This window comes from Abramis brama, assembly GCF_963993115.1.
Source record: "Abramis brama genome assembly, chromosome: 17".
Taxonomy (NCBI): Eukaryota; Metazoa; Chordata; class Actinopteri; order Cypriniformes; family Leuciscidae; genus Abramis; species Abramis brama.
The window spans coordinates 18,026,630-18,044,841 of NC_139979.1; the positions used below are offsets into that span (position 1 = coordinate 18,026,630).

The following is an 18,212-nucleotide window of genomic DNA, read 5'->3' on the forward strand; positions in this document are numbered from 1 at the left end:
ACCGAAAGAAATTCCCATGCGTTAGTTTTTATGAAATGCCACAGACGAACAAATACAGCTTAGCTCAGTCAGTAGCGTTAATCTTAGTCAAGTTCTCCTCCGCATAACGATAGAAATTAATTTTCTGGGGTGTAGTTACAGCTTCCCATGCCACAAAAGCCTTGTCCTGAAAAATGTTGAAATCAATATCTCGAATTGCTGCACCTGCAGAACAACCTTGTTCTGTCCTCGCAAAGGTAACTACGGGTTGGTGCTGTTCTGTCAACTGAAACTTAAACGGTCCGTAGCTCCAAATGAACCTGCCTTATCTCACTCGAAAACTTTTGTGCACTACAGTGAATAATACATTCCTAGCGTGAGGTTGTTTAGTGTGTGCGAAAAGCCAGCACCTCACAGGAAACAAACTAAGCCCCTAACCACATGTGGCCCCACACCTGGCGCCTTTGGAGAGATAGAAAGAGCCACGCAAAATGTTGGCACCAAAAAGGAAGCTTAAGGTCAGGAGTCCTGTTTGTTTTTGCGTGTGTGCGCGTTTCCTCTGCTACACTTTGGAATAACATCCATTAACAAAGGGTTTGGATCCTGCTTCCCAACACTTTTAGGAAAGAGAGGGAGGGAACAAGACCTAAAGGAGACCAAAGTGACCGATTCAAGAGCGTCATATAGAGTAACGCACGGGAAATTGCCAAAGAAAGAATGAGATTAAGGAGCAAACAGGGGGTACCAGATGGCCAAAGTGGGAGCCCAAGTAGGTGTTTGTCTGAAGAGCCTTAATAGTCAGGTTAGACACAACATGGCTGAATGAACAAAAACACACACACACACACACACGGTCTGAAACGGTTGAACACATCGGAGCCGCGTGAGGAGCTTAGCGCCTGTTGGGCTAGCGCTGAGGCTAACATGGGGTTTGGGGATGCGCCACATGCTGGAGCTTAGGTGGGTTTATCACAGGAGGGGGCAAAGGGGAAGGACATATTTGTGGCAGAGAGCCGTTTTTTTTTTATAGTGAGGCGGTTTGAATGTGTTTTTGGATTTGTGATGGTTATGGAAGCTGTGCGCGGCTGCCTTCGTCTGGCTGACAGTCCCTTAAGTCTTCCTGCTTTTCTCTGCATAACTACTTTGTATTTAGTGTTTACTAATCCAGAAAGACCAAATGCACCATGAATAATCTGGTTTAAGTTTTTGTTTTTGTTTACCAAGCTTTTACAATTCTTAATTTTCATTGTTAAATCACATTATAGAAAAATATTTATTATTCACTATTCTAGGAATTAGTGGTTACACAAGTGTCATTGTGCCTCATGAACTCGCCAGTCAGATTGTTTCTTTGTTGATTCTTTTTCTTGTTCTATGTGACAGATGTGCATCTTCAAATACTTAAATATATGAACCTATATACACTGCTTTTGAAAATGTTGGGTTTACTATTAATTTCTTGAAATATAATTGTACTTTTATTCAATAAAATTGATCAAAAGTGGCAGTGAATGCTTTTGTTACAAAAACATTTCAAATAAATACATTTTTTTTTTAAGCATATTCATCAAATAGTCCTGAAAAATTAATCAGTTTTCAAAAAAATTAAACAGCACAACTGTTTTCAACATTGATAATAAGACATGTTTCTTGATCAACAAATCATTTCTGAAGGATCATGTGACACTGAAGACTGGAGTAATGATGCTGAAATATCAGCTTTGCCATCGCAGAATTAAATTACATTTCAAAATATATATATATAATAAATATACAAAATAAAATGTATTAAAATAGAATATAGTTATTTTAAATTGTAATATTTCACGTGCATGTGCGTGTGTGTGCCTGCGTGTGCATGTGTGTGTTTGATAAATCATAGCATTTAAATTGTTCCGTACATGAGAGCATCTGTGACTCTGCTGGTCTTGAATCTTGTGGTGCAGTGGTGCTCGACTGGTTTTGCTTCAGGACCAGGATTTTTATTGGACATCATTTGGCACAACACCACAACACCAAAATTGTTCATTATACAAAATTGAATTTCAATGGTTTCATGCTTTCGGCAGCCAATAATTCACTGCACAAAACTCATTGTGGTTGTCAAAAACCATGTACCACATATTCATGTAATCTGCATCATATTTCATTTATTGCCTAGTTTTGTTCAAGCTTTTGAAGAGTAAGTGCATGTCACGCATTCTGTCCGTGTTGGAAACTCCATATTTTGAGTAGTTCAGCTCCCACAGGTTTTTTTTTTATGCGAGTTCAATTGGGCGCATGGCCTTTGGCATCATCAACAAAGCATTTTCTCCTCCTTAAAAACATATTTATTTGAACTATGAATGAATATGTCGCTAGTTGCATATTTCATTTGCATTTAGCAAAACCGCTCATGTCCGTGACCTTTCTGTGAGATAAGATCCTGCTCTGGTGAAAGGTGTGGCTGCGTAAACCCTTCATTGTTGTAACGTTCCACAGTTTGTGATTTCTGAGTTCTTCACTTTTGGTTTTGAAGTCCTGTTTCAAACAGGCTCTAACAGGGCTGCATCTGCAGCGTGGCTGTCAAACCCCAGAGACTAACGTGACCTGATGAGAGGGAGAGAAAGAGAGCGAGAGATTGGCGGAGAGAAGCCGAAAGATAGAACATGCAAGGTAGAGGGTTAATGGTGTATATGAGGATGACTTTGATACAGGTCATATGCACGTCACATGATGTATTCCTGAGTGGAAAAGGGGATGGCAGCCGAAGAAAAATGGAGTGATGAAAGGGCGCCATCTAAAATGATCAGAAAAGTGATATTCTTTTCCGAAATAAAATATTTCGGTTTTTGACTGAAATCACCTCATTTGCTCTTCCTCCCGTTACTCTGTGTGATGGAGGGATGAACCATTGACTGAAAGTGCATTGGAGCGTTGGATCCCCTTTAGGGAATGAGTACGCTCTCTTTTTCTTTTGTTCTCTCTCACTCATTCTCTATCTCACCCCTCTAGCCCCCTCGACTCCCGTTGGATGCCTCGCCTGTTGCCAAGGTCTCTAACAATTTTTTTTTTTACTCTTTCCATTGCTCCACATCCCTCGTTCCCATGCTGGTGTCTCCCTTGGAAGAGTTCGGCTTGGCCGAGCGTGCCAGCCCACCTTGAGCCCTCACCCCTCAACCAAATCCTCCAACATTCCAATAACACTACAACTGTCTCTCTCTCAGTTCCTGTATCTTCACTACATATTGTCTTCTCAAAACTTTCCAAGTCCTTGTCTGTATTTTTGCCATTCTTTTATCAAAGCTCCTCAGATAACCCTACTGCTCCCAGGGCAGCTCCATATAAATATGCCCTTTTCTTCATTGGCTTCATTTAGAGTTCTTACAAAGTTCCCTCACTGCTGAGTCCATCAGGACCCCCAACTTTTCCCTTCACCAGTCATGAAGCTCGAGGAGCCAATCAGCTCACCTACTCAGACCCCTCGCAGCTCCCTCTCCTTTCCCAGCATGTTTTTGTGTTCTTCTGTGGATAGCCTAGCATTGTTGATCAATTATCGGGTCCATTTAGCAATTATGTTGCGCCGTACAGTAAGACTGAAGCGAGATTGCGTAGCTCATTTGGTATGCGCGCCTTGTCGAGACTGCTCTGTATTCCTCCGCCGTGGTTGTGAAATTGTTCATGTTTTAATTATTCTCTTTTATAAAGGGATCAAAGGTGCTGCTGGCAGGGTCGGCCCCTATTTTCATTCATGTTCGCGCTCCGGCGTGTACTCCCACACAGACCTTCTTTTTTTTTTTTTAGTTTTACTATGAATATGTTCTATTATTAAAACCGTGAAGCGCCTGCTGTAATGGTATAATGACTCCAGTTTGGCTCCAGCACTGCAGGATTTAATCAGACACAATATATGTTGTAGCTATTATATGGATCTTGTAGGATAATTTACTGTGTCTGTGTTTAATCACTTAATGATTTAATCATTTAAGATCTCATGCCTCTTTAGTAGTTGTTCATGCACAGCAGGTTTGTGTAAAAAAAGGAAAAAATTATATTTTCTTTGTGAAAGGGATGGTTCACCCAGAAATAAAAATTGTCATAATTTACTCACCCTTATGTTGTACCAAACATGCATGACTTCTGTGGAACACAAAAGGTGATTTTCTTTGAAGAATGCTGATTTGTTTAATGTTGAATTGACTTCCATTGCATGGATGGAAAAACACTGAGACATTTTTCAGATTACCTTACTTTGTTCCACAGAAGAAAGTCATACAGTTTTGGAATAACACGAGGGTGAGTAAATGGCAGAATGTTTGTTTTTGGGTGATTTTCACTTTAATTGAATTTATCATAGTTCACTGCGTATTAACTGCAAATATCAATATTTGCTGAGGAAAGGCCTGATAATTTAAATACCATGCAGCATTAAATAAATGAATAAATACATATGTAACCTTTACTTAATTTATTTACTTTTATCTGATTTTAATTGAATTTTTAATTTATTTGTTTTATTAATATTTTAATATTTAATTGTATTTATAAATGATGAATTGTTTATTTATAAATGTATTTAATTATTGAGTAATTTATATTTATTTATTTGTATTCATTGTTAGGGCTGGGCAATGATTAATCGCGATTAATTGCATCCAAAATAAAAGTTTGTGTTTACATAATATATATGTGTGTTTACTGCGTATAATTATTTTGTATATTTAAATACACACATATGCATGTATATAGTTAAGAAAAATATGCGCATATATATATATATATATATATATATATATATATACTGTATATATATACTGTATATAATACTGTATATATTTATACATAATTTATATTATATATAAATATAAATATTTTATATACAAATAACACATTTTTCTTAAATGTATACATGCATGTGTGTGTATTTATACTGTATATAGGCTACAACATAATTATACACAGTACACACATATATTATGTAAACTCAAACTTTTATTTTGGATGCGATTAATCGTGATGGTAACTAACTAGTTTGTCAGTCTGTCCGAGGTAGATTTGGGCCTGTTTGCACAGGATATGTTCTTTTTATTCCGCCTTTCCCATATTAGCTTGTAATTAATCACACAGAATTAACACATTAAATTGACAACCCCAGTGCATAAATCTGTGAAGTATCTATCATTCTTCTTCAGTAAACTGTGAATTCTTCTTCATTATTATTGCATTAATGCATTCACTGAAGTGTGTCAAGCCCAAGTCCATGACAGATCTCCGTTCGAGGGAAGCAGCCGCATTATCATCCTGCTGAATATGACCATGATTACCACATAGTTTACAGATCCCCGCACTTGTTCTCTCTTACACAGGGCATTTTCATTTTTCAGACTACCTGACAGAGCCGGACACTTTAACCTCTCTCTGCTGATTGCTTTATGTCCTCTCTCTCTCTCTCTCTCTCTCTCTCTCTCTCTCTCTCTCTCTCTCTCTCTCTCTCTCTCTCTCTCTCTCTCTCTCTCTCTCTCTCTCTCTCTCACCTTTTCACTCTCAGTAACCCTCTGTAAAGTAAAATGTAAATGTATGAGTCCATTTGCCAGCTTTTAGTTATATGTGTAGGAAAGTGGAGGCATTGTTCTCAACTTTAGTTGTCTGTTCAACTAAAGCTTTTATTTACTTGTGTACATGTATTTGTGAGTTTGTGGGTGTGTTAATTGAGATGTGTTATGCAGCTCAGGGGTGTTGAACACAGCGCAAAATTGATCAGAAGGCCTTGTCTGAGTTACGTTTGACTGACTCCTGATCGATTGGGCCTGTCATGGAGATTGATCACCAATACTCAGTCACAGCTATTGATCAGCTCGCCACTCGAGTCGCTGCACGTGTGGAGGAGGAGAGGGAGCAGTAAACACATTTCCTTCACCTCTTTATTGCACTTTCATCTCTGCCACACTGCAAAAGAGAAACATGCTGAGATTGGAACCTCAGCTACTCATAATTATCGTTGTCTGCAAATTATAGCGGTTTGAATATTATAACTACGGTATAATGCTGTCTGATACTGTCAAAGTTCAGCTCCAGCACTCGCATTTCCAAAATGCAGTAATTACACGATTTAGTCTTGCTAACCTATTTCTCCAGAAGGTTTAAACATCTAAAGGTTCAATTCCGCATGCAGACTGTGGTTTTACAGCAGCTTTATCATAATAACTTGTACATTTGAGTAATTACAGTGAATTACTCCTTGATTTGAAAACTGCCTTTTTGAAATTGGTTTGAATTGATCTCGTAAGTTGTCTGGTTAGACCAACGCAATCTCATGGAAATTTGTAACCATTTACGTTTTGGTGAATTGGTGGCTAATTCATATGAATTCGCACAATCTCATTCGCACGTTTTCGTTTGATCTGCTTACGCCCCCGTGATGGGTATGTTTAGGGCTGGACATTCATGCTTAGTTTTTTTCTAACAATCGTTTGTTTTTATACAATTCTCATTGTACAAATTCATATGAAATCGCCACGTTGTAACATGGTTAAGGTTTTCTGTGAGATCAGGTTGGGTTACACTTGTAGTTCAAACTTACTGCACACCTATATAACGGAGATGTTAAATATTTTAATTAATACGATTTTCTTCTTTTTTTGTGTATTTATCATGCTGAATTTTGAACAGTCATTATTCCAGTCTTCAGTGTCACATGATCCTTCAGAAATTATTTGAATGTGCTGATTTGGTTCGCAAGAAACATTCTTATTGTTATCAATATTGAAAACAGCTGCTTCATATATTTGTTGAAAATGTGATCCATATTTCTTTCAGTTTTTGATGAATAGAAAGATTTAAAAAAAGAATTTATTTGAAATGGAAATGTTTCGTAACTTTATAAATGTCATTACGGTCTCTTTTTTTATCAATTTAAAGCTACACTAAAGAACTTTTTTTACATTAAAATAATGTTTCCAAAATCGTTTCAGTGGTTAATCAAGTCGTAACAGGGTGAAAGGCACTTCTGCGTTCGCTTTGCGGCCCTATTTCTGCTATAACCGCACTATGCAAGTTTGCCGGATCGGGTCGCGTTTCTGTAGTTTGAATGAGACATAAGAAACTACAAATTTGACTTGCTTTACTTTCATAAAATCATGCAACATACTCTACCTTGTCTGTGGACATCGTTCATTCCAAAGCCGGTGCTGGATAAACAGCGAGCGAGCGTGCGACAGTAGGCTGCGGTAGGCTAAATTATTTACGACAGCGGTAATGGACAATTCCGCTTCCAACCTGTAGGGTGACTGAAGAGGAAAAGTTCTTAAGTGTTGCTTTAATGCATCCTTGCTGAATAAAAGTAATTGTTTCTTTCAAACAAAAATATCAAAGTTCATTATGGGTGTTGACATTTTTGGCAAAAGGGAACGAACAGCATAGCCAGCCAAATTTTATCAATCGGTAAATTCCCCCTTTAATGATTAAGTAATATCCAATGCCACTCTTTAATGCAATTAAACATGAAAACTGATCCTCAGATTAGATTCTGAATGTATTATCCTGTGAAAAACAAGAGGAAAGGTCAAACAAACTCCATTTGTTCTGGTCCAGTGTTCATTTATTCAACTGTGACACCATAAACGGTCACAACATGATGATGGTCCCTTCAAATGGGCCTAATTGATGAAAATTGCATTAGCTTGACAGCTAATTAGAAACTTATAGATGTCTCATCACTGGCCAAGCTTGCAGTATTTGTAAATGTGACACGTGCTGTCAGATCTTGGATGAAGAGATGATCTTTATCTTGAATCACTGTTGATGGCTCGATATGAAAGCTCATGGAAAGATGACCTCAGCCACACCACGTCTTGTATTTTCTGGCTTCTGTAGCGAGTTTACACCACAGGTATTGAGGTAATTTCTTAACTAGGGCATAGACTGTGGGACGGATACCTAGTTTACTCTCTAACTTTCTCAGTGTCTCCCTCTGCACTCCATCTGCTTCAATCTGTTTGGCTCCCTTGCTCTTTATGTCTCTGGTCTGGAGTCTTTCATTAGCCTTTTTCCGTCGTCTCTCTGTCCACCCACTTAACTCAGGATAACCCCCCTCCTCATTCTTCTGCCCATATGTGTTCTCCTCCTCCCTTCTTTCCTTCTCATACTTCCTCTGCCTCCTTCGCTCTGTCACTTCTTCACAAAAGACTCCCAGTGACAGACCTGGACCGGCCGCCTTGCTCTCACATCCTGTCTCCTCTTCTTCTCCTCCGTGGCCTCTTCTCATCCCTCGCTCGGTTCATTCTCTGGCACACACGCACGTTTGCAGTGAAGAAAGACCAATTAAAATCCATCTTGTCTTCTTGCTGTCTCCCGCCAAACTCTCTCTAGGGCCACTAATTAAAATAGAACCCTTTCTTTACCTCCCTCCATGTGTCTGTCTCTCCTCTCTGTAACCCTTCTCTCTCTGAGCCACTCACCTCACTTCCTGTCTCACTTCATCTCCGCTGCTCCTTTGCTCTGGTTCTCACCTGTTTTTCCACAGTCTGCAGTTCATTTACACTTCTTCAGTACCTGTGAACTATAAACTTTTTGTCTGTTCGTCTTTCTTTCTTTCTTTCTTTCTTTCTTTCTTTCTTTCTTTCTTTCTTTCTTTCTTTCTTTCTTTCTTTCTTTCTTTCTTTCTTTCTTTCTTTCTTTCTTTCTTTCTTTCTTTCTTTCTTTCTTTCTTTCTTTCTTTCTTTCTTTCTTTCTTTCTGTTGCAAGGGGCAATAAGCATTGTGCCTATGTTTTTAGGATTTGTACTACAAGTTGGTGGAATCTCTGCCAAAATGTAAAGAATTATGGTGAATAAATGAAGTATGATGTACACTGTATGACAATGAAGTGATTTTGATGTTTTAAAAAAAAGTATCTGTTTTTTTGTTTATGTAAATCATTTGTAATTACAAGTCTTTAGTAATAATAAAGGTGAACTTGAGAAATTCCTTCCTTCCTTCCTTCCTTCCTTCCTTCCTTCCTTCCTTCCTTCCTTCCTTCCTTCCTTCCTTCCTTCCTTCCTTCCTTCCTTCCTTCCTTCCTTCCTTCCTTCCTTCCTTCCTTCCTTCCTTCCTTCCTTCCTTCCTTCCTTCCTTCCGATGGTGTCTTGTACACACTTCTTTAAAGTCAACAGTGTGTAAACAAATGGGAAAGTGATTTATTTTTTACCAAGCCCCTTAGGGCCATTCTATGCTAATTCTTCCCCTATTAGTGCAACTTGACTTTTGACTTTGTGTGTGTGGAAGAAGAATGAAACTCTCACTAATTAGCATGAAGCTGTTATTGAGAGCCACGGTCCGTATCTGGTGCTGTGTGAATGTTTTGACCTGCTGAAATCCTCAGGGTCTCTCTTTCCTTTCAGTGTTACTGTGCAGTATCACTCGAGTAACATAAAACTTGCTTAATTTAGCTTGCCTACCATTAATCTTTATTTTACAATTCACATTTTCGCTGCATCCTTCTATCTGTATCATCAGGTACTAACTAAATTTTTGTCATGTTAAAATATTTGTTTCTCAGCAATGACTGACTGCTAACTCTTAATAATATTCCACGAAGCGGCCAAGCGAGCACCAATCCAAGCATGATTCAGTGCAGATCTTGCTGACACGTCTGAAATCTGTTCTGTGGACTTGGAAGAATGCCATTTTTAGTGATTGTGGCCATGAATTTCTCTCATGATAGAAATACACCCTCTAATAGTCCCCCCCCACCCCTCTCTCTCTCTTGCCCTCAGGTTAACAGGAGATGATTACACTGTCCAGGTCAATCTGAGTGATTATCTGGATATACTGTGTCCCCACTACCCTGCTGACCACCAGTCGAGTGGATCTGTGGAGAGTCTGGCTCTCTACCTGGTGGCTGATCGCCAGTTCAAGGGCTGCGTGGAGACTAAAGAGGCCATTAAGAGATGGGAGTGTAACCAGCCGTACGCTCCCTATGGCCCTGTCAGATTCTCTGAAAAGATCCAGCGCTTCACACCCTTCTCCTTGGGCTTTGAATTCCTGCCCGGACACCATTACTACTATAGCTGTAAGTGAGCTGCAGTGTTGGAGAGCATACACAGAAATGTCAATCAGGGTGACAACATATAACAGTGAATGTATACATTTACACTAAATACACCTTACCATTCTAAAATTTGGGGCTGCTAAGACTTTTAATGTTTTTGAAAGAAGTCTGTGATGATCATCAAGGCTAAATTTATTTGATCAAAAATACAGTAATAAACCTGTTATATTGTGAAATATTATTACTATTTAAAACAACTGTTTATTCACTATTAATTTACTTCCTACTATTTATTACTTCAGTCTTCAGTGTCACATGATCCTTCAGAAATCATTCTAAATGCTGATTTGCTGCTCAAGAAGCATTACTTATTATCAATGTTGATAACAGCTTAATATTTTAGTAGGAACCTTGATACAGTTTTTCCATACGGTTTTTGATCCATACGGACTAGGCCCCACGGTTCGGAGCGCATGTGATTCGTGGATTAAATTGCTAAGTTTAACCATCATGTGAAAGTTTGCATGTGTTAAGTCCTGTCAATTTAAACATACAAGCCATTTTAAACCATTCAAGCGCAAGAAGACACGAAAGACTCAGTTCGGCAATCACGCACAATTTTCTTTGTGCACTTGAACAGACACATACATACAATATTATGACAAAATACCCGCGTTGGCGAGTATCCTCGTAAACACAGTCTGTTATGTCTTAAGTGAACGTAAGCAATTGAGAAAGAAACAGATGCGTATCATTATATTGGAGCCGTGCATTCGGTCTTAGACAGCAGCAGGTGTTTATAGGCTGCTGTCATCAATGTTAATAAAACAACAAAAGACAAATAGAAAATCACTTTTGTAGCAAAAGATTATATATACATATACATACATATATGTATGTATGTGTGTATGTATGTATGTGTGTGTGTATGTGTGTGTGTATGTGTGTATGTATGTGTGTATATATGTACATATGTACATACATGCATACACGCATACACACACACACACACACACACACACACACATACATACATACATACATACATACATACATACATACATACATACATACATACATACATACATACATACATACATACATACACACACATACATACATACACACATACATACATACACACATACATACACATATATATATATATGCTCAAAGTTCAAAGCAAAGGGAGATATTTTATTTTACAGAAATCACTTTTTAAGGACTACAACAAATGGCTGGTAGGGACTACACAAGCTTCCTTACGGGTTAGTGACATCACAAACCCTAACATTTACATAAACCCCGCCCCTGAGAACGCGATCATGACAGAATATGCTAATCAATGACTATAAGATAACTACAGATAAGTTACCTAAATTCATCAACTAATCATTCAGAAACGTCCTGTTGTAATCTACATGTTGTCACTTCTTCTTGAGTCTCTCCATCATTGTCTAACATTGTCTGGTTTGTACATAAAAGGCTAAAAGTTTTTTAAATTTTCAGTGCACCATGTGAGTGCTCTTGAAGCTCCGCCCTCTGTGCTGGGAGCAGCAGCTCATTTACATTTAAAGGAACAGACACAAAAACGGTGCGTTTTTGCTCACCCTCAAAAAGTGACAATTTTAACATGCCATATAAAAATATCTGTGGGGTATTTTGAGCTGAAACTTCACATACACACTCTGGGGACATCAAAGACTTATATTACATCTTGTGAAAAGGGCATTATACCACCCCTTTAATCTAGTTGCTACCTGGTGAGCAGGAGTTGGTATGTGTTTTTTGTTTATCTGCTTGTGTATCTTTTGTGTGTTTTTTATTTAATTTTTTTGTATTTTTATGAATATTTATGAGAACATAAGTGAAAATGCTCCTTTTCTTGCCTTTGGCTCCGCCCTCATCCTTTTCGCCTCTTCTACATGAAGCCCAAAAAGGAAGGAAAGATGGTCTGTGGCCATAAAATTACATGACAGTTTTCCTGTTTTTTACAGCTTTGGTTTCAGGCCAAAGCTCTTCAATTCCCTCCTCTTATTTCTTTCTCTCTCTCTCGCTCTCTCTCTCTGGGTAGGAAGTCACACAAGGCATTTTTAATGAGTATGTTGCAAAAAAGCCTGAAACTCTAGAATTGAAGTGAAAAATTAATAATATAAATGTATCTTTAGTTTTTATTTATTTTTTACCAGTGGTCAGTGAAAGGATGTGCTTAACCTTTAGAAAATGTTGACGTTAACATCAGGAGGTCAAATTAAATATAGGGGCTGTTTTTGTTTTGTTTTTTCCTATTCATTTTACATGAGATTCGCAAGTGTTGCTACACTGTTACAGTTGTAAGCAGTGTTATGTCTTTTGTAATGCAGTAAAAAGGCTGTGCACAAAATCTATTCTAAATGATCAGGGTTTTGGAAATTAAATACTTATTAAAGAATAGTTTCCAGTTGATTTAAATAAACATAAAAATATAGTTCTTATGATATTATTATTATTATTATCAATTAAGTCAAAATTACGATGTTGGATTATTTTAATTGTTGGATGCAATCCAGAAGGTCAAGACCAAATTCACAATGAGGGTATAAGGTGGATACAGACATTTGATGTGTTTTGAACTAGCTGTATTTAGTACTAAATTAATTTTATGTTAGATAATAGTAATAGTTCATCCTACAAAACTAATTGTTTTTACAATGTTTTTTTTATTTATTTATTTATTTATTTATTTTTTTACATCTGTTGCTTTTAAAATAGTTACTTTGGGAATTTACCATATTCAATAAATGTGCCACAAACTGAAATGCTATTCTAAAGAAATAGCATGATGCAGCCAATAATGGAAAGAGAGTCAATTTAGGAATACCAAAGGGGCTTTCATTTTCATATGGTTCCTATAACTATTGTCGGAAGTGCCTGCTTTTTTGGTCGTGTTCACACCACAGGAATGATTTTAGTTAAACATCTTTTGGGGGGTGTAATAGGAACCCGGTAATGGGCACCAAAGAAATGTGTGGCCCAATCAAACAGATGCAGAGTTAATACAAAAAGTTTGAAGTATACATGAATATTTATTCAAACGTGCAAAATCATGAAAAATCCTAACCCAAATATATAACATTCATGGAAAAATTAAACAAAAAAAGGGAAAAATCTTATCCAAAAACATCCAAATTAGATTCATAAGCAATAATGCCAATGCAAATCTTCCAAAAAAAATAACTTCCTCAAAAATAACACCAAAAAAGACAAATCAACAAAGTACAAAATGCATGCAGCACTCAGGCCACACTCTCCACTGCAGCAACCAACACAGACTAACTCCATTAAACACAGACAAGCACATTTATACTGGACGGCCAGCACCATTACCCCATGGGTAGGGACAAACTTACATACAACACTTTACACATTTTGTCATACTGTTCAAAATAGATAATCTACTCTCTTATGCAACAGTTGATATCATTTACAAAACAATGGACAGGAAATAACAGAAGCAACTTGGCAGCGTTGTCCCTGAAACACCCATGCTTAATTAATAAGTGGTAGATTCCAGTCCTTAGCGGAACCAAAGATTCCCGCCACCGTTTCCCCGTCGGACCTCTAAAATTATGGGACAAACAATACTGCATAAAGTCAACAGGTATTTCATTCACTCATTTTGATCGATAATCATAATAAACTCTGATGTCAGTAAACAGTCTCTGTGTGTGTGTGCGAGTGCATTTATTAACTCAAGTCCATGTCAAATATGCGGTCAATCCGTGACCGTCACAGGGGGACTAAATTATCCCTTACTTCAAAGGAAGGTCTAACCCAGCACAGAACTACCAGTGACGTACGTTGATTGGCCGAACGCATGCCATACGAAACTCCGGCAACCGCCATTTTTAAAAAGCCGTGTCAACACACTTGTCAACCACAAACTAAAGGCAGGCATACACTGTGCGATTTTAGAAAGGTTACCAACTCACACTGTATGAGTAGATAGCATGCAATGTAAAGCCAAAGCTCCCGATTTATATGCTTACACAATACGGTCCGTATTAGTGCCGTCGAGCTGCGACTTGACTGCTCACGCTATAAGTGTGAAATATGCGCGATAAACCCCCATGCCGGGTTGCGCCGATAGACCATGATATCGTGTATTTCGAGATATTGTCAAAAGCATCAGCTATTAATATCAAGAGGATTAGAATTTCCAATTAATGTATTAAATGATTTTATCATTATCATTATTATTATTAGGGAAGGTGTACTTTTATCAAATTCATATTACAATTCATTTGCCCCACAATAATTTAATAGCTCACCACCACACAAGCGACACACTGTGAGGATAATAAAAGATTAGATAGACTATCTTACTACTCCATTGATTTAAAAAAAAACATTTACGTCTGTTATACGTCTGTATACGTCTATTATACGTCTATTATACGTCTATTAAAATTATTAACATATAATATGTATATAAGCTGTAATACGTCTGAACACTTATATACCATTCTAAGCATATGTTGAAGTAGATTTATCTCTCGTCGTCTCTGAGAGAATATGCACCATTAATGCAGCGTCAGATGCCGAAAACTCCTTTTTTACTTTCACTTTCTGTATAGTGAATAATTGACTGGGGTTTGAGACTTCTTCACCAGCATAATTCTCACGCAAAGTTTGCACAATGCTTTTGTGACATCCACTGGAAAAAAAATCCAATATTGCAACGTGACATTTTTCAACGTGACATTTTTCTTTAGCCTATCACCAATTGCAAACTGCAACCGTTCACCTTTCCAGTGAGAATAAAATTAAGTAAATATTAAATAAATTAGTAAATAAAGTGAAAAGTGAAACCAGTAGGCTAAATTAATGATCAAGTAAATTAATAAAAGAGGTGCTGGTGGTTTGGAAGACGTGAGTAATATGGAGGTAAGCAACAGTAAATTACAGCGAGTTTGATAGCTACAGAACGTATTGATATCCCTCTTTTCATTTTCTTTCTTGCTGCATTAAAGATTAAATGGTTTAACTTCTGTTTTCGCACAGGTGTGGTGAAAGAAAAAACACTGAGTTTAGGGTAATTGGTTCGTAGCTCTGCTTCAACTGTGCGATACCCTCACGAGGGGCGAACAAAATTTTGGACATAGATGGGCCGACGCCGAGGTCCAGCCACTTCACAGCCAATCACGGCGTCCTCTAACTTCCAGTTGTTGAATGCCTCACTTAAATGACTTCACTAGCCAGCTTACGTCACTTCAGAGTCTCTACTGGCATGAATGCAACCAGAAAAATGGCCCTATGGGAAAAAAGTTCTCAGGGGACCGCTCTGGTGGCTAGTTCCTATAACTGAGTTCCTTTAACTACCCGGTGCGAAAGCCCCTCAAGTAAACTAAGAACACAAAAACGTGGCATGATGGAGTCTTATAAGTTGAAGTATAGTAGTCAAAAGGGAGAGAGTAGAAGAAGAGGAAGGAGTCTCCTTGAAAGAAAGAGTGGGACAACAAAGGCCTAAGAGAGGGTGGGAAAAAGAGGAAGAGACAGAAAGGGGGGAAAGTATCTTTACATAAATTACAGCGTTGCTGACCAGGACAATAGAGCATTGTTCAAGCATGAGAGTGTATACACAGCACAGAGCCTTTGTGTCAAACTTCACGAACCCACCCCTACCCTGATACGGTGTGTGTGTGTGTTTGTCTATTGTTCACTTCAAAGAAAGCGTAACAATGTGTCTGTCTTTTTAATTGTTTAAGCTCGATCCTGTAGCTGAAAACAAGGGATCAGTGTGTCCGATCTAAATTCAAGTTGTAGTTTGAGTGTGTGTGTGTGTGTGTGTGTGCATATGAGAGCATTTGAGGGTGAAACAGAAGAGATAACAGATAACTACTAAAGAGTCGTGCTTTTAAAACAAACTAGACTTTAATACAGTAAGTACATTTAACACTGACCCTCTCATTGGCTGGTTTCCTTTTAGATTGACAACATGGCTCAAGTTTTGCACAAACTTGTGAAGTTTATGCAGCTTGAGTGTGACTGTCATTAAATCAACAGGACATGGGTCAATGACATGATTTTTATTTATTTATTTAAAATACATAAAAAAAGTACATAAAATGAATACATTGGCTTAAAGATTCTGCTTCTATAATGAGCATGTTTTGCTTTCTGTATTTAAATTAATGTAACTTTTAACAAATAATCTTTTATTATTTCTTAAAATATTATAATAGAAATATATAAAATATTGTAACACTTTAGTTTAGGTCCAATTCTCACTATTAACTAGTTGCTTATTAGCATGCATATTAATAGGATATTGGCTGATTATTAGTAGTTATAAAGCACATATTAATGCATTATTCTGCATGACCATATTCTACATCCCTTAATCATACCCAATACCTAAACTTAACAATGACCCTACTAACTATTAATAAGCAGTAATTAGGAGTTTGAGAAAGAACGAAACTGTTTAAAAAATGTTATCTGCTAAATCAATGGCATATGCTGCAACCAATATGCAGAAAGAAAACAGGAAACCTTATGATTGTTGAGGCATATGTTTAGTACAAACTCTGAAATATCATGTGATGTGCCTCTCCAAAAACTTGATATTTATAAATTAGCCTAATAATAATATTTTTTAAGGTCTAAGGAAACTATATTTGCAGTTTTTTTTCTTGACAATTGCGCACGCATTAGAATAATTAAATGTATACTTTTCTTGAAAATGATATAAAGGATTTTCAAAACCGTACGAAACCAGCATAAACACAAAGAGTACATTTTCTAAGAACTTGGCACATGTGTTTTAAACTAGATTTTTCTTTTGTTTATCGTGGACACTCCTATATCATTGTCCCTATAGCAAATACTAAGACATTTTTCAATTAAACTTGCCACTTAAATTTCTATGCTGGTGATATAATTTTAGAAGGAAAAAAATTTGCTTAAATAAGAAAAAGAGTAGCCCTTTCGCTAATGGTCTCAGACTTTTGCTTTGAAATCCAGAGTTCTAATGCCATGAACACATACCCATAAGATACGGCACAAATGCATATGGGGTCCAGAAAACCAAAACACACACCACACACTCATACAGCCCCGCTGGAGTCAGCCGTTCTCATTATCGTCGATGTGAAATTACTGCGCATGCTAAATGGATGTATCTGCTGTTGTTAGACGTTCAGTTAAAAGCCTTTCTACGAGATGAAAATGGCCGCTGCTGTGGTGTGTGTTACTGAAATGGCTGTTATAGATTTATGGTTATGATTAAATGTGGAGCCAGAGACGCTCTTTAAAACGGCAGACCCACTCAAGCCTGAATTTAAGCGTCTACCTCAGACTTGCTGCTCACATTCTGGGAAGAGATTCATAGCTTTATAGCTGTTATAACATGGCCTGATGCTAATGAGGTATGCATGGCATTATAGTACACACGCTGTGTTTCATTTGTGTGTATGTGTACACGTTCATGTACATAAATTATGTCTGTGTGTACAAGTTAGACTTACCCTTCTTCATTTACATAGCATGCTAAAACACCAGAACATGCTCTAGCAGTAAAAGTTATCGTTTTAAAGCTGCAGTGCGTTATCTTTTCTTCCTTTTTGGTAAAAATTGGTTACATTTTTGCCAAATACATTAAGATGATATGCACTTATGAGATAAAAGCTCACCAGTAGCCTAATCAAATCTGTTTTATTTGACATGAATATGGTCGTCTTGTGGTGGCTGACATGTTATATATTAGACAATATATAATATTATACACTAATTTTACACAACATATAATATTATACACTGATTTTACTACAAAAAAGGCCTTTTATTAAACACTATGTTTTCAAGTATAAATATGGTGATTATTATAGTTTTTGTTGAGTTGTTGGTGATATTTAGAGAAAACTGATCTGTTTAAATGCGATGAAATGCTGCCGCCCTAATTGGAATCCTGAATATTTTTTGTCAGATTCATACTTCTATTTGAAAAAAGATAATAAAATAATATCTTAAATAGTCAAAATGCAGTAACTACACATTTTGTCAAAATTGTGTTACAACTAAAATTGGGTTTCTTATGATCTGTCAGACAGGTTCAGCTCAACTTACATCAAATGACATCAAAATTCAATCATAAAACTTTGAGGCCTTTTTTTCAGATTCAGCGTCGGCGCACACTGCATTTTGAACTACTTTTTCAAAAAGCTTCTTTGACTGCAGTTGAACTTCTT

At 37.2% G+C, this 18,212-nt stretch overlaps 1 protein-coding gene across 1 annotated transcript in view; it reads left to right on the forward strand.

Moving 5' to 3' along the window:
- The window catches only part of efna4 (ephrin A4), a 50,476-nt gene that overhangs the window by 20,920 nt on the left and 11,344 nt on the right, over positions 1-18,212 (forward strand). Inside the window, exon 2 of the mRNA XM_084088557.1 lies at positions 9,710-10,005. Within this exon, the coding sequence (XP_083944683.1) occupies positions 9,710-10,005 (296 nt within the window). The remainder of the gene's footprint in view (positions 1-9,709; positions 10,006-18,212) is intronic.